The sequence below is a fragment of the Oxyura jamaicensis genome, chromosome 8 (assembly GCF_011077185.1).
Source record: "Oxyura jamaicensis isolate SHBP4307 breed ruddy duck chromosome 8, BPBGC_Ojam_1.0, whole genome shotgun sequence".
Classification (NCBI taxonomy): domain Eukaryota; kingdom Metazoa; phylum Chordata; class Aves; order Anseriformes; family Anatidae; genus Oxyura; species Oxyura jamaicensis.
Window position 1 is genome coordinate 11,665,920 of NC_048900.1, and position 27,791 is coordinate 11,693,710.

At 41.8% G+C, this 27,791-nt stretch overlaps 1 protein-coding gene across 8 annotated transcripts in view; it reads right to left on the reverse strand.

The window, feature by feature from the left end:
- RASAL2 (RAS protein activator like 2) overlaps nucleotides 1–27,791 on the reverse strand; it is a 142,727-nt gene that overhangs the window by 60,961 nt on the left and 53,975 nt on the right. The window contains exon 1 of one of the 8 annotated variants that reach the window (XM_035333754.1): nucleotides 16,568–17,048. The exons of 5 other annotated variants lie outside the window; for them this stretch is intronic. In XM_035333754.1, coding sequence (XP_035189645.1) covers nucleotides 16,568–16,580 — 13 coding nt within the window. In that variant the 5' untranslated portion in view covers nucleotides 16,581–17,048. Of the gene's footprint in view, nucleotides 1–4,094; nucleotides 4,801–14,839; nucleotides 15,288–16,567; nucleotides 17,049–27,791 lie in introns of those variants that run through there. 2 more of the 8 variants (XM_035333752.1, XM_035333751.1) reach the window with 2 other exon arrangements.

Consider the following 27,791-nt stretch of genomic DNA (forward strand, 5'->3'; position numbering starts at 1 on the left):
AGCTACAAGAGAAATACACAAAACCCAGCAACACTTGATTTTTTGTGACTTAGTATTTCTTTTACAAACACACTTCAAGAAATAACGGGCTTAAATCTAAGCTTGCAAGAGTTGGAGCACTTAGGGGTTTGCTGCTGGAGCTAGTTTTTGAAGATGTTGTTCCTTTACTGTAACCACCAGTTGAGTGGTTTACTACAGCGACAAACACACTGACATTCAATGTTTCACAATCAGGAACTACAGAGGTTGTTCCTTACTTTACACAGACAGTACACTAAAACTTTTGGCTTGCAGGGCAGAAAAACTACAAAGCCAAGTACAGATACTGCCTTTCTGCTCCACTACATTTTTGTTAACTATTTCCACTGTGACTTGCTGATCACCTACTGCAGCCTGTAAGCAGTGAGGGTGCCCGTTCAGTCCCGATGGTTTGGTTTCCTCACGTACCTCTGTCTATCATATCGACGCGCATGTCCGCACACACAGCACCTACAGCATATTAACTGAGTGTAACATGGCATTCACAACTTCATCAGGACAGAAGTGGTTATTTTTGTCTCATTGTCCCTTTAGGGTTGTTTCCAAGTGCTCAAGTGTCAGCTCTAATGAGAAAGAGAAGTGGGTGCAGTCGGTATTTACTTACTGTTTCTTCTACGTTGGTGAAAATACCCACACCAGCTGACAAAGTTACAGGGAGTAATAAAAAGCAGGAAGAAAGCAGGTGTTAGGAGATATATAAGAAGGAATGAGGAAAAAAAAAAAAAAAAGATACATCTGAACCTCATCTGAAAGATGCTTATTACCTAATGAAATAGGAAGCCTCATATAAAAATAAATAAAACGGTTAACGTTTTATCTTGGAGCATTTTTCTCTATCATTTTACTCACTTGGGGAAAATTCAGACTTTGGTACAATTCACAGTTATAAAAAATAATTAAATGCCTGTGTAAAAAGCCTAGACTAAAAGCAAACTCAAAAAATATGGCCTGTACTAAGTCCTGAAATCTAAACTTGTGTTCCAAATACATTATGCAAATTCTACCTGTGTAACTTAAATGAGAAAATTGAAATTGGCACTGATAGGTCTTCCACATTTATCTAGATAACTAGACAGGAGGAAAAAAGCCAGAAGAAGATAAGTCTGAGAACACAACAAAGTCACAGCTACAGCACACTACGCTGCACAAAAGCTCCCAAGTCTGGAAAGGGAAACACAAAGGAAACCCCGCAAAGCTATAGAACTCTATCATCAAACAACTACTAGATACCAATTATGATCAAAACCTCTCTCAGTCCATTAGCAGGGATTTTAAAAGAAGATACTGTGCTTTATGGAGGACTGAGTCAATCAGACAAGTCTCGCAAGATGATCCAGGTAAATATCAATGATTTTAATTTGCATACAGGTAATTCTGTTGGTTAGACACTTGCATTGCCATCTAAAAAAATGTAATTGAATTAGTGCCCAATTCCGAAAGTGCATAGTGAGCAACCTAGAGTTTAAGTCACTTAAAAGACATTAAAGTCATCGATTCTTGAGGAGTTCAGTCTGAAAGACAAGACCTAACAAGCAAAGCAGATGAATGCACAGATGAGGCTGGAAGAAAGGGCAAGAATATCATAGAAGATTAAAAAAAAAATAGCTTTCAAGTACTGACTGTCACAGTCCCTTTACGCAGAATGTTCTGAAGAAACTGAACGTGGCATTTAGTGAGTACATCATCAGCTGTTATCAGACTGATGCATTCACTCTGGGGCAGTGGGAAGAATCCTCCAGCTCTGCAAATACAAGTCAGAAATGAAGCATATGTGCATCCCTAGCTGTTCAGGATCTCCTCTGTATGACATGTCCAGCCACATGGAGTTTGGAATACTTGTCCTTTTTTGCCCTCCTCATGCATCAGCCTCAAAAATCTCCTGCATGGGTGGACTCCAGGCACAGCAGTATAAATTGCCGGCCAACACAGAAACAGACACGAGGAGCTACCACCACACGTGACCTGGAGATGCTGATGTCCTCGTTAGTTCCTAATGATCTTGGACTGCCCCTGCTAATTCAAATTACCTTGTGTTTGCTGCAGAGAGATTGCACACAGACAATTAACACAGATCAGCTGATGAATGGAAACTTGTTCCCAGAGTGTAATTTGTTGAGAGGCTTATGACTTAGCCGCACAATATTATGATATCAGTATTTATTATCCTCATTATTAAACAACAGCCTCAAGCCACAACGTTCAGAAATCATCTCATTTACTCTCTGCGAAAAGGCTGTGAATTGGGGCATTCTCTAAAAAGCCATCTTTTGCTCTGGTTATTGGGATATCCTCACTTGTCACTGGCTCTTGGGGAATCAAGGCTCTGCAGCTCTCCTCTGTGCCTCTCGATGGGCCAGAAGCCTGCTCTGAGCTACGCTACCTCACTCATCTTGTTCACTCTGGCAGGATCTTGCCCTTGGGCAATAAAATCTATTTCTATGGACACACAAGAAGAAAAATCTCAATGTACAGCAGATACCTGATGGATGTCATCAAACCTTTAGTGTGGCTCTGGACTTAAGACAGTATTCTCTGTTTCTATGATTTGGAATTGTATCTCCTTGAGACAAAAGAGATAATTTTAATTAACACATGCTTGGAGGCAAAACATAGCTCAGTTTTGTTACACCCTCCAGACTCCATGCTGAATAAATACTCCCTGGCATTTCTGGGGTGAGGTTTAAAAGACATCTTGAGGACCTCTTGGTGTGGAGCAAAACATGAATGCAGGCCTACATGTAAGGGGGGAAACAACAGTCTTGGGAAGAACGGCACTGGAGCCCAGTCCACACACCCTCTTGTCCCTGCTCACATTCAATGTGGTATTCCCAAAGAAGTCCACGGCACATAGCGATGAAGTAATTAGCAAATACTAACAGACCTGGGAGCACTTCCTTTCCTCCTACATTCCGTACGTTTCTGGACCTGCTAAGCAAGAGAACTGCTTCCCATAGAGGGTCCACTGTAAATGCTGTCTACCGGAAAGAGCACAGCAACAGCAGGAGCTGCCCTGGGGTCTGGATGGAGAACAACAAAAGGGGGCAAAATGCACTAGATTGGCTGCTGCCTACTTGCCTGACAAAGTTCCACGCTGCTGACTGCTGTATCTTGGCAAAAAATAAAAAGTGTTATAGCAAACCAATTACTTTAAACAGTCCATCAAGATGGAAAGGGGATACGTATTGGGCTTCCTGTCTGAGCAACTTGGAACCTGGAAATTATCAGAAGAGAAGGAAAGCATCCTGAGAACAACAAAATGTGGATGAGTGAGACGGAACGATTTATGGAGCTGACACTGAAAGAATAAAAACAAATAACAACAGCTTGACATAGCAACAGCTGAAAGCGAAAGACAAAACAATAATCAGCTTCTTTGTGCGAATGCTGTTTAAAACATTTTTCAGGCTTTTACTGGTATTTATGCTGGACTATAAATAAAAGAGTAGTTTCAATTTTCTACTTGAATACAGTTAAATTGATGTGTAAGTACGCAGAAACAGAGCACAGGATTATTTGATTGTGCTTCTTAGATTTAATTTTTGGACTAGAGAAGTATCTGATCCCTTGGCTGAGATTTTTATTCCAAATGCATCCAGACATTTCTCTGGAGAAGCAAAACTTTCAGCAAAGTCTCCTCTTTGATTTATCTTACTAGCATCACACGGCTGCGAAATGAAGTTGTAGACATGCTGACAGCAATGAGTAGAAGAAGAGTGGGGGTTCTCCCTCTGACACAGTGATCAGCTGGTCAAATGGCACACAGGAGGAGAAAAACAGGCTAGTAAGAAACACTTTTTAGTCCAGAAACAATCTACTGCCATATTAAGATGGCACATGCCCATTTCTAACTTGACCTTTGCGCTTGCAGCTATTTTAAGCAGATTCTAACCAGGTTTAATTAATAACCACTTATCATTCACACGCTTTAGAAGACATAACATCAAGTAACTGAAGGACTGAAGAAATTAAGTGCAGTGAAAGTAGTAAAGGCTTGCCTGTAAAATGTAAACAACAACAAAAAACAACAACAAAAAACAATTAGCACCGTACCGTACCAAGAAATGAGAGAAGGCTTTTCTCTTCTTCTGTGCTGCTATCCAGCCATTCGGCCACATCGCCAGGAGAAAGAAGACTCATTCTCCAGCCAGAAAACTTTTCCATACAGAACTCAGTAAGTGAACGAAGCAGGGTAGGAAGGGTGGGGAGGAGCGGATGGTCTTGGGATTCCAGTACTCCAGTTGTTGGCTACACTGACAACACGAGAGCGTGATCCTGCCCTGCTCTCTCAGCCCTACATCTGACAGCCCATCCTGACACAGCAGGCATGGGTGGGAGCACAAAGTGAGATCTGTACTTGTTGTCCCTTTGTGTCAGGTTTCAGTCCGAGCAGGAACAGAAAGAAGGCAAAAAAGGGGAGCAGGGGAAACCAAGGTCTGAAAATCCAAAAGAGGTTGCAGGTTATGACAGAAACGGTTTAAACAAAAAGAAGAAACAGATCTCAGAGCTGAAGAAGCTCGAACAAGTAAGTGAAATAGCTCATCAGCTAAGTGTAATATATCCCTACCATCCCTTAGAGTGTTGGCTTTGTTTGTAGGCTCAGGCTTTATGCTTTATGCCAAAAGAAAAAACAAAGCTCAGAGGCAATTTAAATACCCTCCTCATTCTCGAAGATCCTGCATTCCCCTGTTTGCAACCCCCTTCGTGCTCCAGCTATTATAACAGCATCCCAGCCTTTCTTACAATGAATTTGTTCATGCAATGGCAGGTTGATCAATCTGTGAATAGGAAGCTCCCACCCCTCCCTCTCCCCTCCTCCTGCATGGCGGCGGCATTGATCGGCAATAATGGAATCTGCCTCTGCCTGCCAGCAGCAGCATTACAGGGACCCGCTCCTCTTCCTCAGCACCAGGCAGCCCCGCGGCGCTTCAGCCTCGGCTGCAACAGAGCAAATAAGAAAGAGGTAAGGGAGAGCAGCGCTCATGGGGGCTCAAAGAAGTCATCAGTGCTAACGGTCGATTTTTTTTATTTTTTTTAAGAGAGAAACGGAAAATAATTCTGCTCTGTCTAGACAGCGGGCTTGCTCTGCACAGCTCTGCAATAAGGACTTGTCATTGTGACTTTCTGAAGGGTCACGTTTAATTGTACAGGATTTATAGCACTTGATTTATTCTACACAAAAGAGCATTTTACAGGTTTACACATGCAGAAGCAGAGACAGATCGTGTAAGTGAGGGACTCCCGGGCCCCACAAATCAAAATTGCCTTTGTCCTCAGGGGATGGAGCTGATGCTCCGATCAAACTGCACTCTTTAAAGAGACAGCCGCCCTTTGTTCACCATTTTCTGAACCTGTCCTGATTTTAAATAATTTATACACTTGCCAATCCCTATTACAAACTAGGACGCTTGCTGACCACTGACTAAAAGCCAAGGCAAAACAACAACAAAAAGCCATTAGATCAGCAAAGCGAAGAATTAGATACCGACCGACAAACGAGGGGAAAACAAGACAGCTATCAAGTCCCAGCAGGGAAGAAAATTCCAATTACTTAAGACAAACTGTAGCAAGGCACTGTTTGTGCAGGAGGGAGATTTTCATAACACACCTGCCAAGCAGGGCAGATGCTCTACAGAATTCACAATTAACAAGGGAACATGGCACAGACCAGTTGAGGAGGGAGGTACCCAGCAGCACACAGGACTCAGCCCAGCAGTCCCCCTGTTCCCACTGAAAAAGTACATACCCCACCCTACGAGCAGAGGCTTTAAAACAATATATATATTAGATACATAATCTAAAAGACAGAAAGGCATCAGATATGCTTTTCCATCTATGCAAACACCAGCATTTTTTTTTTTTAATATACGAAATGAGCTTTTCCAGCCAAGTTTCGCCATGTGCAGAGGAGGAATACATTTTGTCCAGCTTCTACAAGTAGGATCTTCTTTGAGTTAAGAATATGCAAACTGATGACATAAATCTACTTGCAGTAAGAATGGAATTAAATACAACTTTTTGAGAAAGGATTAGGTAGCTATTTTTCTCTATCCAGCTGGTCAATATGAAACAAAAATATTTATCCCCTTCCTTTTAGTTTTCTGTGAAACAAATATGGTGCTCCAAAATACCTGACAACTCTTCCATTAAAACTGGTTTAATTCACAATATTATTTATCAATTTCATAAATAGTAGGTTCTAGGGAAAACAAAGTTAAGAGTATTGATTTCCCATGAATGCTTCTCATCCCCATGAATTTTCTGTCCTTTCTAGGAGTACAGATTGTGTACAGATTCTGTCTCACCTTTTGCATCATGATTCAGCTTTATGAAACCCTTTCAATATATTATAGAGGTCACGTTAACATGGGAAGGATATTAAATGTTGTAGGAAAATGGCAGCATAAGATTTAAGAGAGTAGCATTACCTGGGAACTGAGATGGCATCTAAGTTTTTCACATGCAGAACCCTTGCTCTCCTGTGCACAGTGGCATTCACCTTCCTGGGGCAACACATGGTGATAAAGTAATGATTACAGTCATCTCACCTGACTGGCATGAAACGCCTCGAGAACATCACCCAATGACTCTCCTCCATGTGCTGCATTATTTCTAGTTGAGCAAAGGCACATCTTCCAGAAAAAAAGGACATCTGATTTTAACAGACACTGCAGAGACGTAACGAGACAGTCCGTTCCCCTTCCCTAAGCTGTTCCAATGGTTAACTGCACTTGTGGTTAGCAATTTGCTCCCTGTTTCCAAGAACGAATTTATCTAGCCTCATCTCCTAACCACTGGGCATTGGCTGACATTTGTATGCTTCGGTACTCTCCATTATCAAATTCTGGTATCAGAAATCTCCTCCCTGTTTACATCCTTTGCGAATGTCTGGTTTCAGACAATCACTTCAAAAATATCTTCAAACTCCTTTGTAGCACTGATTTTCATTTTGAAAACTTCTGGGGAAAAAAACAACCAACAAACCAACCAAAAACAAACAAACAAACAAAAAACTAACAAAAAACAAAAAACCACCACCACTATCAAAAAGAAGACCAAACCTGCTCCAGGCCTGAAGGAGGGAAGTAGTACTGGTCTCCTATTAAAAACTTGCCACAGGCAGAAGGAACACTGTGAATTGCTTCTTAAATTGCTCTTTCTCCACCTTAAAGCAGGTCTTGTGCTCTAGAGCTTACCGAAAGCTTTCAGAAAAGTCCCGCTTGAATTTTCCAGGGCAGCCAGGTTTATAGATAAGCTGCAAATAAGCAGGAGAGGAATATTCAAAACGTACCTAACATTTTCATGCTGTGAGACCTATCCACTTGCTGAACACAGAAACTGTCCTACCAACCAGAGCAGAAGTGTCCAAAATGTAAAACTATCCGTTGCAGATGACTGAAGCTACAGAAAGATGGGAGAGATCAGAGAACTAATGCTAAACAAACAAAACAAAATGGGGATAAGCAGCAGCTGCTTTGAGAGACTGCTGTTTTCCAAAATTAGCATTGGTAGCCGTATGGAACAGCAGGTTCTGCCATGAAAAAACTCCTTCAAATTGTTGGGGTTCACCTCCCTCGCCCCTAAGGTCTTAAGGCAGATGAGCCCACAAGGCTGAAAATTAAAGCACACACTTATGTTTTCAAATGTCTTATATAAATAATTTAAATCTTGCGCACATCCCCAACTAGTAATTCTTTACATTACCACCAGCGAACGAGCTTCCACTCCTTTCTGCAGTTGTCAGAAATGTCAGCCTCCTACAGACATGACTGAAACCTATGAAACTAAGCAGCTTTGCCATCCTGTGGATTGAAAAATTAGCATTCTTGATAAGTGAAACTACGCAGAAGCATGAGTACTCATTTTTTTTCTACATGAATTTTAGAAAATGATAATTCATAATCTATGCAAATAATAGAGCACAGTTGCCTTCTGATGCGGATGCTTTGTAAGCACAAAGTAGTGGCACTATTATAAATCATAATGTATTAATGGTCTCTGCATGAGGCACTTACAAGAAAAGGAAAAATGGATCTTACTTGCACTAGGGATGGACTGACGGGCTGATTGATGGATATTGCTACAGTCAGGAGGTGATTTCTTCACAGCAATACACATTAGACATTGTACACCCAAGTCATTCCTAATAAAACACTTTACGGTTAGTTTAGGAGCAAAGGAAGACAGGATATTTACGCGCTTGAAAAATGAAGTCCTCCCTTCAGAGCAGGGGCACAACTGGCAGGGAGAGGGCAATTTTTCCCCACAAAAGCAGGCAGGCAGAGATGTATAAAATAGCTTGCCTGAGGTTGCAGCACTTGTTAATCCACAAGACACGATACACACCTGCTCTTCCATTTCCTGGATCAATGTCATATATACCAGACAACACTACTCAACTCTACCCTTGACCGTTAGGAAATAGGAAAGGTTATTTCAGTCATTTCCCCCAGAAGAATGCCAAGCAGCAATAACTTTTCTATCCTATTCAATGCCATGGTGCAGAACAAGAAAGCTAGCTTTAAAATAAGTTTCCTAGGTATCTAAAAATGTCAGTTCTGGATGCAAAAATGCGCTGTTTCCTGCATTAAATCATTTTAAGTGCCCATATATAATGAATATTGGATTGTTTTGAGAAGCAGTATTACCATTTAACAGCCTTCTAACCACAAGATAATCTAGTTCAAGAGCATCCGGATGGACAAGGCCAAGTCATTCATTTTGTGTTACAGAATCATGGCGAAAGGATTCACAACTATTTCATGACACAGATAACTTTTTGGCTTAAGCCACACAAACTACACCAGCCTGTAATACCATGACACAAGCTGGAAGCAGCTGAGCAGACTCATTCTGTTGCAAAGTAAATCAATAACAGATTTACGTCAGGTACAAGACGATGTGGACAGCCCTGCTGGAGCACAGCAAAGTACACAGGAAGCCCTTTTTATCAAAACTGATGGACACTCAGGTCTCCTTAAGCCAGTCCATTCTGCTCTGGAAAGCGAAACCACACGGATGAACTACCAGCCCACACGTACACAGCATCATCCAGTATTTTATGTTTTGAGATTGCTTAATGAAGTGATTTTAGTGCAGCCAGGGATCTGTAGCACTCGCTCTCAGCAGCTCTCATCCAGCTGAAGATGACAACCTCCTTGTGCCACAACATTGGTGCAATACCTCATTGTACCAGGGTGATAGCCCCCCTTATTTCCAGGGTGAACATCACTATCCTTCCGAACCCAGCTGAGATCACAGACATGAACCTAGTGGCTGTTCAGGAGGGAAGCGAAGCACAACATTTCCTAAATAATAACTGCTGGAGCAGCAAGGCAGTGAGGGCAGCGAGAGCCGTGCCTGCTGACAGCCTGTAGAGATAAATAGGGACAGGAAGGCTCAAAATGAAGGTGAACAACACAACAAACCTTGAAGTTCTCTAGTATATAATAACACAGTCAAGAGCTCTCTTGTGTAAGTGACATTTTAAGTAATGTCAGGAAGCTATTTCCACACTTAATTTTGACAAGGGGTTGGAGGCAAACAGGTCAGCAACTGAAATGAAAATTTAAACCGTGAGGGCCTAGCCTTTAGAAAGCTCTTCCATTCCCATTTAGCCTTCCAGCAAAATCACCTCCTCTTGCCTGGCTGCTTGTATCTCACCTGGTAGAAACTGAGCAGCAAGCCCCTACCACAAAGATGCAGCAAACAGCTGGGTACCTACATCTAGCCAGGGGCCCTTCCCAGCCAGCAGCCGCTTCAGGCAGGTCACTGGGACACAAAGGACAGCAGCTGCCAGCATGGAAGTTGGCTTGGACTTCCCCTGCAACATAAAGATCTGTTTGTCTGCCTGTATGAACCTAACAATGCTACAGAATCTTTTCTGTGATAGCAAACTCTGTTTTAAGGGATTTCCATTTCATCGTTTTACGGGCGTACAGAAACTATGCTGAGTACATGCAATAGCTTAGCACCACAGACATGCTTCTTGTGTTCAAGAAACAAAGCTGTCAGAAGTCTATAAGCCACTTGCTAAGGAACTGAATTTTAATCTACTTTTAAAACACCTCTTAACGGGATGCTTGAGAACAGCAGGAAGACCAGGAATGAAGCCATCAGCTGAAGACCAATGCAGAGCGAGTGAGATACGTACCAGCACCTGTGTCACAGAGGGCGCCTAGCACTGTGGAAGAAAAGAAATGTGGCTCTGTCTAGAGGCCAAGGAGGTAGGCTTAGAAGGAACCACCATGCTGCTCATGCATAGCAAGACAAGGATGAAGCCTTAAATGATCTTAAAAAAAAATGAATTGGAGTAATTGAAGACTAAACAAATTACTGTGATTTTGGTTGGTGGGTATGTTAACCCTAAACAAGCCAGTTCCCAAAGTCAGAGCTAGCAATACGATAGTTCTACCACATCAGGGCAAACCATCCCATTCTTGTTCTCTACTTTCCATGGAAAAACACTTTGCCTGTGTTACAGAACAGTGACCAACCAGAAGCAATCAACAGCTCCAACACAAGGATCCCTGCCAGGGAGACTGCTGCATGTACAGAACTTCACTGATGAGGCAACCACAGTTTTTTGTGGCTTTCTTCCCCCTTCCCTTTCTACATTAACTTAATTACATTTTTGTACTCCATCCAACTTCAGGTATCTTCAGCATAGCCAAAGATTCAGCTAAGTTACGCTGCTAGCAGTATGGTACTTTGTAAGCGTCTATTAATGACTACTCTAAAAACATTAAGCTAATTTAATTCCAAATTAGGGCGAAGACATTATTTACAGAGTCATCCACTCCACAGCGCTTTTCCAAACTGTGAGCCATATGCCTTATGTAAACAGACATCTTGTATTCAAGCCTGACTACATCCAGCTCTGTATTTAACAAGCTGTACGTAAAGACTACTTAATATCTGATGCTGGTCTTCATGCGATGACCTCTTCCCCCAAGAATGTGTTTATGAAGAACACCACCTATATTCTTTCCCTCCCAACACTGGGTGTTCAAAAAGAAGAACAGACTTAAAATGTTCTGTAAACACAGAGCTGGGTCTTGGTGGGGGGGTGAGGTGCGTGGAAATACCACAAAGCAACCCAAAGCAAACCCCACCAAAACATGCACTTCTCCAGAACTGCTGGTAAGCGGATACTGTGAAAGCAACAGCTCAAAATGGATCAAGTCTCAAGCACTTTAAAAAGGGATTTCTGAGCTAGCATTGTTACTAGAAATGATATTTAGCACTTTAACACTAAGGCTATAAGAAAAATAAAGACGAAAAGAACCTGAGTGATGTCAAACCTTCAAAAACGGATGAACAACAAGAAAAACATCAGTATTCAGGGTGTGATTCCCCCCACCCACTGAGACGAGTCGCATCTCCTGCCTCACAAATCTGAAGATCCAGCCCAAGTACAAGAGATCTTCCATCTTTTAAAGCAGTATAAGAGAAAGGTAGTGATTTTTGAACTTTGATACTGGGAGGACTGAAATCCCTACTGTCTCTTGTGGTATCAGCATTACAGCACTTTTGTGAACAACAATTTCCAAGAACTCCTGTCTTCAAAGACAAGCACAGCTTAAACATGATCAAGATGAAAGTTAACAAGGACGAACACGATTTTTGTAGAACTACTGGAAGAAAAACGTTGTTCTGGAGAAAGCTAAAAACAATACATGCTGACAAAACAAACAAACAGAACACCAGCAACACAGCTTCCTTCCTCTCTTTTGTCCCTCAGACTTGCTTCTCTGAGGTTGCCTATGAAAAATGAACCTTTCCAGGCAATGAAGAGCCAGATGCAGCTCTGCTGGCTGTAATTTCAAGCCTGCCAAGTATTACAAAGAAGGAGGAGGAAATAAAAAAATATTGTGCTTAAACAGTTCAGGTACAGCACCACTGCTATTTTACAGATGATAAAGATTCCTCAGATTTTATCCATTCTAAAGCATTTTGAAGTAGCTGTATCAGGAAGACAGATAAGGAGAAGCAGCTATAATATGACTGATTTATCAGAAAATATATTGAAATACCATGGAAAAAGTACCTTTCAAATAACTCCTAGTGCTTGTAATGGAATCAACAGGGACAGGTACACTACAAAGGGTGAGCAATATGACAGGTTAATACCATCCTCACAAGCACCTACTTTGTCCTTTGCACTTCAGGAGGCTGACTTCCAATGAATTGTCAAAAGAAGAAAACAAGGAGGAGTTTTTTTTTGAAGAAAAGGATGCCCTGTATTAAGCTGTCCTCTGAGTTGCTGTTTGGATAGCAAAGTACTTCCCCATGAATGCGGCAGTCAAGCATGGAAAATGAAAATATTTTTTCCTACTCACTGTGCAGGCCAAATACTTTGCACAGCTTGCATCTTCAAAAGTGTTGAATTTTGCCCAAATTCAAAAGGAAAAGCAGGTGAAAATAATTAAGACAGTTTTGTTGGACTACTACCTTAATTAACGCTGGCCTGTATATTGCTTTCTGACCTACTGCTTATCCTTGGCCTTATCCTACTGCTTATACCTTCAAACACAGCAGGGAAGCAGCCAGGAGCCATTTTTCTTATTTATATTATAAATTGCTTGGACATCAACAACAACAACACAACAAATGAAAAAGCAACACAGTGAGGGTTGAGTCTGGGTGTATTTGTTGCTGTTGGGATGTGTGTGTGTGTTACATGACAAGATATGATCAGATAGGCAGAGAACTAGAATTTTCAGAAAAAGAAATGGTTTCAGGTGAAAGAGAACTAAATGTGTCTTACCAGTCTGCAAGAGACTGATGCCAGATGGTTTCAAAGTATTTTGGGAAGCAATTCAACACAATCGATGTATGATACCCTACCTATCATACAACTTTTTAAACTTCTGCTCAGATCATGTAGGAATTGCCACACCATCCCACCAGCCTACAGATTGATTCCTTTCTTCCTGCAAGCTTCAGTACAAGGTAACATCAGTTTTATGTAGCACTCCCACAACAAGTCCAACTTGCTTGTTTTCAGAACAAACTAAACACCAGCGATTCTTGCAGAGCAGGGTTGAGGGTGCTGTGCCAATAGGGAACTTTACTCCACCCTGAGGTCACCATTTGTGCCTTTTGTATGGCAAGAAACCACAGCTTTCCCAACATCACCAGGTGGGAGGTGAACTCGGCTTGATTGGCACAGACAAATTCGTAACAACCTGCGCCTCTAACACCAGGTCATGAGACAGAAAGCCAACAGCCAAAAGCTTTAAGCATCTAGCAGCCTGAAAGCATGCAGCTTGGACTTACCAGGTATGCAGCAGAGAAGCAGGAGCATTCTGAAGAACGAGATTATGGCCAGCAATATGATTTCCTACCCTGCCTATGAATCATGTGGTCTCCCTCCCTCTTACTACTCGGTTCCACCTGTGTTTATAGGAATACTGTGTTAATCTCTATGCAAGCATCAAAATAAGGCAACTGCCAAAGCCTAAGGTCTTTCCAAACACTAAAGATAAGTAGAAGAAAGGCAGTAAATTGCTTGTATTTTCTTAATCTGCTTCCAAATTATGGACCAAATTTAGTGGTGAAGGAAGGGAACACAGCAAAGTAAGAAACTCTGATCTAGGTAGCTTTTATGAGGACATACCAAGTCCTCCATCTTGTGGACAAAGGCTTAATTTCCAGCTGACAGTACCTTAAAAGATTCTTCTTGGACACTGGCAAGAGTTCCACTGGAGAATATATCCAGCATTTTAGACTGACCTCATGACTTACCAGGACATGGCTTTAAGAGAACTAATGCTGTAAAAACTGGCATGGGAATCATGCTGTATTTTGCAGCATTTGGCATTTTTCCTGTAGCCATTATTCCTGGAATCAAGCAAACACAGAAACAATTACAGCCTCTATTCTAGAAAAAGGACCTGGCCTTCCTGGTTAGAGTGCGACTGAGTTTGAAAACCAGATTGGAGCCCACTCTCAGAAGCATCAAAATGAACAGGAAAATGAGTATACAAAAAAAAAAAAAAAAAAAAAAAAACAACACACAGCAAACCACCACCATCACCAACAAAAACCAACCACAACCAACCCACCCTTCATTCTCAACTTTTCTAAGTCAGACTTGCAGTTTTGAATGTTTGTGGTTGGTGACACTCAAAGGTTGCCCAGAGGCTTGTTGAGACCAAACACGTCAGTGGAGCTGTCTCACTTCTCTGGCAGGCGCCCATAACCCTGCTGAAGTCCCTGCTGAGCTTGCTGCAGGTGCAAGAGAAGAAAAATGCAATGTTGTGTATCATAACAATAGATCCACTGCGTAAGGAGCAGCACTGTTCAGCTATGTAAGGAAACTCTATGTACACTTGCCATGGCTACTTGTAGATGCCATCATCTGCTCAGATAATCAGCTATTATAGAAGTCCACAACCCAGCTTTTGCAGTTAGGTTTACCATGACAATTCCAGCACCATTTCCCATTAAATCCACAGAGTATATACATATAGATATATAGGAAGACTGCTGACCATTTAATGTTTAGAGCCAATACTGCTGAAACTGTATGCGGTGACTGTAGTTGCATCATTTGCTTGCTGAGTTCTTGTGCAGACCTCCCTCTCTCTCCCTTACTAATAGCAGTCACACAAATATGTAGAAAATTAAGTGGAATGGGATCATTAGGTCTCCCTTCTGCCATTGGCCCAGTTTCAAAACCCACCATTATTAGCTCTTGTAAAAAACATTTGTGCTGTCTAATGCCAATTAGCCAACAAATCTAGATAAAAGGAAGTATTCCCTTTGTGGAGAATTAAAGCTTTGAAAAGGTACGTACCTCCACAGGCTAGGGAATGAATCCGTCTCTTGATGCCAACAAGCCATTTACAAATGCCGTCCATACGCTGTATGTTGCTACATCACATAATTCTCTGACTTTCGTGTTATATAGCTGATGTGTCACTTTCTCCCAGCTATCAGAAAATAGCAACAAGCCGGTCAAGCCTCGGTATGCCAGAACGCCCCTTCCTCCTGCTTACATACAAATGAAGCCGGTTTGTTCCCATGAGCTTTAAATAGCCATGACAGATCTTTCTGACAGAAGTCACTTCAAGTATTCATCAGAATTATGCAGGTTTCCCCTCCCTATAGATTTCTGGAGACAGAAAGAGCAAGAGCACCCACAGAGTATCAGATAAAGTTAGGCACAAGATGAAGAATTTGCAGGAAGGTAGGCTGCTGCTCACGTCTGCCTTCCAGAAATCCCCAGTGCTGTATTTTGGATTCTGCGCCGCATTAACATGTAAATTGTATGAAAAAGCCCGCCCAGAAAGGTGGGAAATTCTAAAGGGTATGTCCTGGCAACCACCCCAAGATCATCTAAATGAAACTTGGAAGGGATCAGGACTGTGCTGCCACGAGTTCAACTACTCAGTTTGCCGAAAGTTTGCTTGTTTTGGGAAGAAACATGTTTGCCCAAAAAAGGCTAAGGCAGAAGGTTTTCATTTTCTGATCATGTAATTCAAAAGCAGCTGCAGAACAACCTCATTGGTTCAGGCTAACAAAAACAGTCTCTCCAAGTTAGCAAATTAGTATTCTCCCTGGTCTACAGAAGAGGAGGAAAATGACTGAGAAAGACTTCATAATCAGTACCTATTAAAGGCTGTTTCTGAGGTAGAAAAAACTTAACTCAGTAATTTCCATTCCTGGTTTCCTTAGGTAACAATCACTGCTTGTGTAGCCACTGAAAAATGCCTTAACTATCTCAAAAGGCACAAAATTTAAATGCTCTCCAGCTTGCTATTACTTAACACCTGAAGACAAAAGGTGCTAGAAAAGTACATTCCATTACCGACGCAACGTGCTTTATACTGAAAACAAATCCTCTTGTTTTTATGAGCAACCTGTAGTATTCCCTGAACTGCTTTGATTTACCATCGCTTGCTGGAGGACAGGAAGCAAGGTTGGCAATGTCACATGCTGAAAACATCACACAACACCAGCCGCAAGTAAACACTGAAAAATATTCCCACAGTGTGCCCTTGAAGAATGATGCCTGGCCTAACCCAGAAATCCAGTGTCATATAAAAACGTACACGTACTGACTTATGCTAGGCAAGAGAAGGCTTTCACTGAGAGGGAGAGAAAGTAAACCTAATGATCTAAGTAGCAATAAACTACCCGCTAAACTTGGAAAGCCATTACTAAAACTCTCTCATCTTTGCATCTCGATGAGGTTTGAATACACACACATCTGAATTCTGTACTAGCGAGCAGAAAAGTACCAATAATTCACTTTTCCAACGAACAAATTAAATACATGTAAATATGTCTTTAAAAAACACTGTACATAAACCTGAACTAATGAAGAAAAAGGTGTACATACATGTGCAGCAAGGAAAAGCTCAAAAAAAAAAAAAAGCCTTTAAGTTTCTGGTTACTTTAAACCTAGTCACTTTAAATTTCCAGCAAAACACTTAGGTGCCTCCTACCCGATCCCGCCTCCCCGGAGTATTGCAGCAATACCATCCCCTATTTGCATGGACAATGTCATGAGGGATCTCACCTGTGAACTGCATTCTGCGGTAATCCCAATGCCTCTACCATGGTCCTGCCACCACGCCAACCAGAAAGTCAGCGCAGCCTCTGCATACTCCTCTCGTGCGCTCCGCTTTCCCCGCCGCAGATGGTTTGGAATGCAGAAAAGCCAGAGCTGAAGCCCGTCAAGCGCAAGCCTCTCTATTCAGCTCCTTGGCTCCAGTTGAACAATAGCTGCCCTTGGGTTGCTCGCCTCCCTTGCCAGCGTATGGGATGCACGCCGCTCTCCTTGCGAACAGCGACATAATCTACCCGGGATGGGCAGACACTTCATTTTTCCTGTCCCAAGGGAGGGTGGGGGAGCTGAGCGCCAGCGCAAGCACTCAGGGTGGGGTGGATAGGGGGTGTGTGGGCAGGAGGAGACTCCTGTTAAAAACACGCCCGATGCTGAGAAAAGTCAGGGATTTTGAGCAGCTGACTCAAAGTCTAAAAGCAGCAGCAGGGAAACTTAAGAGGCTGATATCACTGCATAAACTGTCCGGACTACAAGAAGCCAGTCAAGACGAAAACATGGTTTTGCCAGCTGAACAAGGAACTGTGTCTCTGAATGTGCCTGGCAAAATTCCACTTTATTTGCAAATGTAACCCCCCCCTTTATACAGCTTAGGAAATATGCAGTACTAAAAAATACCCTGCAGATTCACTTATAAGAAAACAATGATTTTTTTTTCCTCTTTGTATCCTGAGCTGCCTTGCTGCCTTTTTGTTGTTGATGGTGCTGTTTTTTGTTTGTTTTTAAAATTTGTAATGTGATTTATGGCTTTGAAAATGAAATGGTTAAGTGATGATACTGAAAGCCTTTTCCCTGAGCTCTTGTTTATTTTAGAGGTGCCAAGAGCTGAACTTCTAGGTGTAACATTGCTTCGAATGAAAAGGCAAAAACTGCTCTTCAAGACGCAGAAGCAGAAACCTGCACGTTTTGGTTACTGCTGCCGTCATAATGTCTCATACATTATAATGCCCCTGCTGCAAATAGCGTCAAGTTGGATCAGTTTAAAAGTCCATGGCTTGATTCCCAACAGATCCCACCTGCCAGTCAGGGACCGGAGCAGACAAGCACACACACAAGAGGAATGCAAAGTTGTTGAGCCTGTTGTTAAACAGGCTAGCATTGCTCCTAAGAGAGCTAAGAGGCTGCACGCTTGCTCCTACCTTCTGCAGTTTTAGGTGTGCTGGAAGCAGGGGAAGAGTGATTTGAACTGTTTCGCTCCAACTTTGCCACTTGTTTGCAACATGGTATTTTCTTCCGGTTCAGTCCTTTTCTTCCTCTAATGCCACCCACCTCATTATTCGACATGAACTTCTGTACTCCTCTAGGGAAACAACCTCCCACACCCTCACGGTCTTTCCCCTGGAAGAAACAGCAGCTTTGGTCACCCTACCCCCTGCCAAAGCTCATGTGAGATATCTGTGTGAAGAGCACAGCACAGGCCTTGGGAAAGAAACTAGCTGAATGTGTGCTTAAACAATACTGACTGCAAAATAAATAATACAAAATTGTAATTGCTCCCTCGCCCTCTAAAGCTAATCATTTAACTACACCCAGGGATCTTGCACAAAGTGCTGGAACAGAACAGCAGCTCAAAATCAAGAGAGAAAAATAAAAGGAAAAAAAAAAAAAATGAACAATGCCAAACCCCCAAAACCTGTCACTGACAGCAGTATAACAAAATAAACAGTCCCTCTAAAGACAAATTAGTTTGACCTACTGCTTAGAAACATCCAATTACCGGAAACGGTAGGGCAAAACGGTCTCATGATCTCAGCTGATCAAGATTCTGCAAAAAAGCAGTAACCACTTTGTGAACGATTGCCATCTCTTCTCCCTCGCCAGCCCCACTCCGCAAAGCAAAGTTCTACAGTAATTATATAGAACATTTCATTCCAGAGCACTTTACCAACTACATTCACAGCACCACAGAAAAGCATCTCTCTTGAGGGTGGAGCAACATCAGACAATTCATGTATACCACACAGCATGATAGAAGAGATGGAAAAATTAAGGACTGGTATGCTGAAGTTAGCCTGTATGTCTCTTCAAAGAGTTCTAACACTTTTATGGGTAAACATTTCTTTTTTCTTTTTTTTTTTTTTTTTAATAATAATAATAAACTCTTTTTTAAAAAAAGAAGTTTCTCTGATTACATTTCCAGTTTTTGTTTCCATGTTTTGCTTTTCCTTTTCACATCATTTAGGAATTCCCTGTTTTTAAATCAGGTTCAAACACAAGGGTTGAATTTTGGATCCAGCTCCAAAATAAAGCCATAATCTGCCTGCTGGCAAATACTTTATAAATAAGCCACTTTTAGTGACTTGGGTAGGTCCAGTCTTTGTATTTATTTTTCCTCAACCTTAATACGTCTCATAGCAGCCTCAAAGAAAAGATTTCTGAAATGCTGAAGGAACTACCCAACTCAAGTAAATACGTCTTCTGAAGACATAGGAAGAGACAGCAAACTAGGAAGGGGATTAGAAAAAAAAAAAAATCTAAGGTGCACAAGTACTTTGAAGTACTCTAGAAATCTACACATTTTCAGGTATTTGAAATAAAATTTGTGAAGCTTAGGAATAAGAGTTATTTCCAGAAGACTGCAACACCGGTTAAAGATTATCAAAAAAGACAGCAGTAACATTACCCATGCATCACCATGTGACTTTTGCTCAAATCATCAAATCTTCTGACCAGTGTAGGCTTCTACTTCTCACAAAAAAAAAAAAAAAGCCCTGTTGAATCGGAAGAAGGGAGGTTGCCACCCAATATCTGAAGAAAAACAGCAATTCAAGGCATTAACTAGTTCCTGGCCAGCTTGCTGCTGCTATTCAAACCTTGTGGGAAGGCGGTGAGGGAACCACACACATTTAAAACTTCTGTCTCCAGAGGCTGCAGCTGAAGAAATGCATTAGCAATGACTGAGCAGAAGCACTAGAGCAGAAGAGATAAAAGAAAATAACTGAGAATCTGACTTTTTTTTTTTTTTAATTAACTTTTAAATGTAAATCAATTTCTTTTAATATAAATCAGTTGCAATTAAATGCAAGATGTTGCCTTACGGTCTATCCCCGTCATCTATCTGAACTACTTAAATTAGAAACATATATGGGAATACTCTGCAGAAGATTTTTCAAAATACTGTGTAACATGGGGAGAGATAGGTCAATTTATCTAAAAAACAGTTGTCTGAACTTTGCAGTTTCCAATACTTAATCAGTATTTGCACAAAGAACCAAAATTAATTTAAAAACTGAGAAACATCATTAAGTTTTCTAATATGTTAGAGCCCTGGTAATCTGGATAAATATGCATTATTGTAATAGGTGCTGATTATAGTTTCTTCATTGTCAAAAAGTAGTGAATTCTCCTCACATCACTGGGCCCACCTATCGAAAGCATTACCTTCGAAAAGCCTGAGAGAGATGCAACGTAACATGGCAACAACACTTCAGTGTAGACCCCCTTCCTCCCACAAACATCCCAAATGGCAGCAGCAGGGGGAAAAGCTGCATTTTCCCCACATGCCTACGTGTTCAGAAATACCACACGGAGCCCTGGCTCCCTCCCACACGCACACGCTGGGCAGCGGTTGTGAGGCACAGGCAGTGGGGCCGAGGCCCTGTGAGGAGAGGCCGGGGCTGCCCTGCACTGGTCGTAGCCGGTTCTGGCTGGTCCCAGCTGGTTCCAACCAGTTTGATCCAGTGATGGCTGCTTCTGGATGGTCCCGGCCAGTCATGGCTGGGTCCAGTCTGCTTGTTGCAGCTGGTTCTAACAGTCCCTCTGAGGAGAGGGGCTGGGTGGGCTGCTGGCCATGTTCAACCCACCACCGCCTGCTTTACCAATGCCAGGAATAAAACACTTCTTCCAAAACCCGCAGTCTCTAAAATCCAACAAAAAACATTCCTACAGTCCTTCCCATCTGCTCGCTCCTGGGCAGAACTGTTAACACCTCACTCTGGTCACCTCACCATGGTCAAAGGAGACTGGAGCACTAACCCAATGGTGACCGTGACAGAGCAGCCACCTGATGCTTCCTTAGGGTTTCCCAACCTTTAGACCAGCAATCCTCACTGTTTAGCCCATGTAAAGTCCTCCCCAGCATCTCCTACAGCCAAGGGGTAATAAAGGTGACTGGAAAAGCAAAGCACTCATTACTTGCACGGCACTGTTACCTTGGGGTGAGCAAGGTTGGTGACCACAGCTGTAGACTTTCCTGCTGCTGTCTTAGCCCGAGTATACCATGTAACAGTGGGGAAAGTCTGTGAGGAAAAACCTAAATGACTTGAATTTTTAATGGTCTCACTGGTCAGACCTGCACCAAAACTACATGCAACTCTCTGGAAAAAAGAGGTTGCTAGTCAAGCAAACGTTTGTAGTTGAAATGGAAAAAAAAAATCACTGGATAATATGCAAGATAAAGCAGTCTCAACTGTGCATCAGGAATTATTAGCTTGTAGCCAAAAGCACTTTACTGGACACCGAGCTGAATCTTAATGGGCACTAATCACCACTAGAACTTACAGTCCTCTCCATCTCCAGGGCTTCTCTGGGGAATCGGGGATTTGCTTGCGACACGGAGGTGCCTGCTAGAAGAGTTTATGATGAACTCCAGTGGAGTTCAATAGCCCACTTTTCCTCTGTGGCTTTATTATTTTTCTTTTAAGTAAATTATCTCTCTGCTGTGCTGCTGAAACATCTTTGGTTTAAAGATAAAATCATAGTTATAATTCTTTCCTCCCCTTGTGCTATGAAAGGGCAATCAGTTACAACAGGGTTAGCAGGTTAGCAAAATATCCAGCATACACCTGAATAAGTCTAATTTAATACATAAGCCTCCTCATATATTATGCACTTTTTATTTGCGCAGCTATAAAAGTAGTTTGCCCACAGGAGGTATGTCACTGCCCCACTGAAGTGTAAACATCACAAGATGGCACAGGAAACACCATAAAATTTGCTTCTTTTATTTTTTTTTTTTTAACTCTACTTGCCTACTTCCCAGAGGCATTGTGCAGATTAATTAGCTCATCTTCATAGACCATTTTGCAGATGCAAAGTGCTATGTAAGTAAGTACTATTGCTGCCTGATGGAAAAGAAATCTCATGAGGTCTTGCATGGAAAAACCCGATACATATAACTGACAATGAATTTCTTGCCCCATTGTAGCTTTCTTAGCAAGCTCTGCCATCTTCACCCAGAACTAACTGTAAGGAAGAAAATCCCCCCAAATTTGCATTCTGGGGCAGCAACAACAAAACTTCTTCAGCACTGTTTCTGCAGACACAAAAACACATCTCAATACCTGCAGGGACACTTCAGCACGGGCAGCTCAGATGTGTAGATGGAGAGGTGCCAAAGGCCACAACAGTAACCCATAATGCCAAAATAAAAATACATGGATTCACAGTTTCCAGTGCTCTAAAGAGAAGATACAGGATAGCTCACTTGTTACGGTACATTACTAACCAACACTGCCTGTTCATATTTGTTACAAGCAACTCCGATGTAGAGTTACATGGAGACAGTATGTTGGGAAGAGAGGGAGGTATGGGAAAAGACAGGTTCAGGCCTCCCAGGAACAACACATGAAATAAAAGCAGGGGAAATAGAAACAAAAGTGGTAGTTCCATTTTCCAAGCTCCATTAATATAAAAATATGATGGTTTTACTAGTCTGACTAGCGCACTTAGTAAAAACAATCTCTTTCTTTAAGTTCCCTGGAAGAATGACTTGAGTGGTCCTCCATAGTAACTCCACATTTTCCCCATCCTTTGTATAGGCTTGTGCATCACATATTTTGTGTTTTGCTTGCTTCAAAGTTTGGATTATAAAAAAGTTACAGACACATGAACGCTACAGAAAGGGATGAACTCGTAACACAATGTGTGCATAGCTAGAGAAAGATAGGGAACTTAGGGCTGTGCCTAGGACAGAAAAATGTGCAACCCTAATGAAATAGTTGTCACAAGCAAGGCACGACTGTGCTGTAACTACAAGCCCTAACTGCAATACATGAAGACATACCAGAAGTAGTTCAAGTAACAGCAGCTGTAAGAATGTGAGAGCACAGCACTCAGCAGCGGCAGAAGTGGGCTTCACTGTGTGAAGTCGAATTGATTCTCCTGGACAACAGATGATAGAAGGAACCAACACCAAAGAGGGTAGTAAAGCAGGGATATAGGTGTGTACACACCCCCTGTTCTGCGGAGAGAACTAAGTATATTTAATTTCATACAAACTTAAAGCTAGATTCATATAATCCGAGTTCATAAATATTTGCATTGACAAGTATTGCCATCAGTGTGTGCTAAAGCAGTAAACTGATCAGCAACTAGTCCTGTAACTAGAAGTCCGAACCAGATTTAATTACACCAACATTTTTTTTTAAATTACTTTAACAGTTCAAATTAACTGTAGAGAAGACTTCAGATAAGGAAATTCAGGTTGTAGGAAGATAGGTTAATTTTCCATTAAGTGTTAAGTTGGTTGTTACTGAAGGAAAAAGGAATGTATACATGGTTGGGTGAAACGTAATTACTTTTTGCCACAAGATCAAACAACTATAAAAGAGAACCTACAAAATTTAACAATGCACAGTAAGTTCATGCATGACTTAAGGTAGATTTCTCTAGGGAATTTCATAAATATTTTTCTTACAAAAGCTACGGAAAATGATAGCTTCCTTTATAACGAACTGAGGTTTGATTAGAACACTCAACAAACCTGCCAAATGGTCCAAGAGCTACCATTTTGTAGCAATTAATACATTGCACAACATGCTGTATTTATAAAGTGCTCTTTGTGCCCACACAACAAAACTTTAAAATCTTCAATTTCTCGTGTGTGCTGGAAGTAGCGGGCAGGAACATAAGAGATTTCCAAAAAAAAACCAACAAACCTTAATGGATTGTGTGTCAATACTAGAGAGTTAAGATTATTTGTTCATACCCCTATTAATTTCTGCTCTAAAAAGGTTTAAGAATTGAACAGATAAAACTTGCTTCATGACAAAACTTGGCTTTCAGCACAGATGATCTGTGTCCAAGGGAATAAAGTTTCAGCAGCACTCAGAACAAAACAAAATCCTCTGGCTTTGCTTGGGTTGGACAAGAAGAAAAATACAGCAGCTTGGCAATTTTCTGTATACAAATAACTCCAATTGCCCAGGGGGAATGTCACTGAGATCCAGGCATCCCTGTTTGTTACATCTAGCCTCCCTGGAGTTGGTTTTAATTTCAAGCAGAGTTGTCTAAATTCTTCATCCTTCCGAGATAGGCAAATTGCACTGTACATAGTCCAAATTTCAGATTACTTCAGGGCTTTTCCCAAAGTTTCCTAACCTCTTTTTGTGGATGCTGAAGATAGCAGGCCACTTTCTACATAGTGTGTGCTTCCTTGTGTAGCTCACTGGTCGTTTAACGATGCCCAAAAGCAGCTGTATGTTACAGGAGGTTTTTAAAAATGCAACCTGCAGTTTGCATGTATTTGAATTTTGGGATAGAACATGGTGGTTAAACAATTTCTTCTAAAGAGGGATAAAATTTTAGAATTTCAATTGATATCAGCATAGATCAGTCCCTGCTAAACATACCCAGTAGTGACAGCACTAGCAGAGTGATCCGTTACACCAGAAAGTAAACCAGGCAAAGGGTTAAGGCTTTAGCAAACCCTTGCTTGTGCTATTCCGTGAAGTGAGGGCTGCAGATCTTACCTCACAAAAGGCTCACACAGGAGTTGTGGCAACGCTGGTGGGCTAGGACTGAGGTGCAATGCAACAACAGGGCCACATGGCTAAAAGTGCACAATACCCACCTGTGGCATAGGGAAACACAGGCAGCTCTTTGGCCACCAGGGAGCCGTGTCAAACCATGCAAGTGCAGAATGGTGCTCACTGCACTGCTCTCAGTCACCTTTCAGCTGTTAGGAACCTTTTGAGGGAGATTTTTGATACAGAAGACTTAAAGTTCAAAAAAAGAAAGAAGCAACACGGGGTGCTAATTTAAATGAAAAAGCAGACAGTGATAAATCTGATCCTTTAGACTCCTGGATCTGTATACAGGAAGATGTGGATCTCTCTCATGCATTTGTGTGCGTATATGCAAACATGCTCATGCAAGCCCAAATCAGGCAAATCCAAAGAGTTGCAAACAAGTCAGTGCAGCTGAATCTGTCTTCCCACCAGGGATAACGCTGCGGGTGTGCATACAACATGCACATCCTTCCCCTCAACTTGAGAACTAAACCCAAAGCCCCTATTCTGCATCCCAGCCATACAAGACAGTTGGCAGGAGATGGTTATTTTGCACATAGCATCACAATGAAAAAGCAGACGGTGCTATTGGGGAAATTCTTTCATCAAGACACAGAACAAATCTGTAAGTCTGAGATACTGGACGCTAGTCAACTGCATTTCTTCAACCTTACTTTCTAACAGATATGCTTTACAAGCAGAGTTGGGTTAGGGAAGGTGAAGGGAAAGCTCTCTTTTCAGCACACAGTTTTGCTAGAAGTTAGAGTAAATCTGTTATTTCAAAACCCCACATACTTCTTAAGTAAATCTTTACTGAACATGTAGGGATTGGTGCATTGCAGATTTTTTCATTGACCAGGTCACAAACAATCTCTGTTCTTCCAAAAACAGACCTTCTCCCTCCTTTCCCTCCCAAGCAGTAAACCTTTTCAGGTCTTTATCCCACACCTCAGCACACCAGGACTGCACTTATGCAGCAAGTCTATTTATTCTTTCATCAAAGTATTTGTTCCAGATGGAATATACAGAAAGCAAGGCTCAGCTTTGACTGCTTTAGTTGCAAAGAACCTTGTGTCTTAGAAGCAGCAGTTACTGAAATAACCCTGGAAATCTTTTCAGCTAACGTCTGTTCTCTCCTGCCAAGTTTTTACCTTAAGGAAGAGCATGGATTGTGTATTTCCTTGGTGCAATGATCCCCATGTAGGAGGGCTCAGCAGTGGTTTGCAGAACTATTTATTGTAAAGAGGTGCATGCCAGGCAGCAAGGAAACTAGAAGACACTTAACTGATCTTCTGTCGCTCACTCCATTTCCAAGTCTCTGGACATAACCTTTTAAAACAGCACTGAGGCAGATTTCTGCACATCTTACAGGTCACCTGATAGCTATGCAGCATGGATCTGGCACCCAAACAGATTGGTGCTTCATTTTCAACACTTCTGCCCTTTTATGCCTTTCTCTAAATTCAGTGGAATTTTTACTGAAAAAATAAGCTTGAGCAAGCGGAAAGGGGGGTGATTATTGACACCAACAGTGCAACTAAACCAGAGGATCAAGAAGTTAAATGTAATTTTTGAAGCTCAAAATTTCATCTTCACTAAATCTCACAATTGTACATGTAGCAGTGGCAGTACAGTAGGGAGGTTGTGACCAATATAATTTCCTTATGTGCAAATATTTCTCTATATTTTTATATGCATAAAATATTTCTATACATATAAAACATCTCTGAGACATCAGGATGTCTAGTTTCCTAGTTTCCTAGATACTTGCATTGCCCTCCCAGCTGAAGCATACATTGAAACACATTGAAAGCAGTCCAGTCTCCTTCCCTGTTATTTTTAAGAAATGCTGGACCACCTCCAGGTTCTCAGCATCCTCCTTCTACTGGCGGGCCCGAAACTGGACCCACTGTGCCAAGGACAGGAGATCACAGAACTGATCTGTTGCCATGTTATTGGTTGTACAAGCACTGAAGGCCTGTTGGTTCCCTGATGAAGAGGTGATGACTCCAGCCCAAAAGCGTGGAAGATGAGCTGCGGAGCTATGCAAGGACAAGCAGACCCTGGATATACAGAGCTGACTGAACAAAAGCTCCTAAAAGGTATAAGGCTTGTTAACCCAGACTGTCCTCAGTCTTGGTGACTATTCTCTTGCCTACCAGCAAAGAAACTGGAATGTATTTCCAGGAAAAAAAAACAACAACAACAACAAAAAACTTTAAATGTGCAGTTCTAAAGACCTGTCAGCAACAAAGCTAGCTGAAGGAGTCCCTGCCTCCTCTCCTCTCACCTTTGGCTGCACGTCTCTACTGCAGAAGCATTCCGCCAGTTGTGCTGGCAGAGCTGTCCACAGGGTCGTGCAATGAAGTGGCTTGAAGAGTAACTGCAGAAGTAAGTGATTGCGCTGTGCAAGGAGAAAAACGTACTCACTGGCATGGTGGAAGGGAGGTGGAAAAAGCCTAAATCAGTGTTACTGCCAAGCGAAGTTTCAGTCAGACCAGTGCTCTCTGCCAGAGCACTAATGTACGCTCCAAATTAATATTGTTTAGAGCAATTAGATCAATGAAGGCAAGAACCAGCACACCAGCATTCATTGTGCATCGAGGGTACAAACGATATTTTCTAATTTTTTAGACCAAGTGACGGGACAGAAAAAAAAATCTCAATGCTAGTGACTCAAGGTGAGGACAGAACAAAGATTTGCAGAGCACCTTTGCCTTTGACCTGCTTTCAGCTAGTGCTTGCAATCTTTTCTCAAGAGCCCTCGTGTTCAAGCAGTCAGAGATGTGACTGAGAAAACACAGGGTTAACTCGTTTCAACAAGTGGAAATCTTCAGTTTCTTCTCAGATGACTTCGTCTCCAAATATAAAAAGAAAATCCATTTGCATCAACATTAGCCCTCTGAATCATTAGCCCTTTGCAATCCATTTGCATAAACATTAGCATCAGAGAATCTCAAAAAACTCTCCCCCTGATGACACATTTTCCTAATAATTTAAAAACAATTAAATAAATCAATTTCCCCACTTTCAATCTCTCCTGATATTTTCACATATGCAGGCAAAAAATCTCTTACTAATGCCACAAAGATGCACCCAGATGCCAGAATCAAAACTTTCCCCATGTATTCCCCTTAACAACTCATTTAGTGTGAGCAGGTGGTGAGAAGGAAGCAGAGTAAGAGAGAAGAGGATTATTTTAGGAAAGGAAGCAGTAACTGTGTTACTAGTCTGTCAAATAGTATGAATGGTGGAAATCTGAATCACGCTTTTACTGTATGAATGGTTAATTCCAATATGCTATTATCAACAATGATCCTCTACAAAGGATGCAATCTCCCTAACAAAAACCCATACACCTGTTAAAAAAGAGGAGGTTCTGCACCAGAAATGTTGGCAAGCACAACGGAAGGACTCGCTTGAGTGAGGTACCGGTCTCTAAGGCCCCT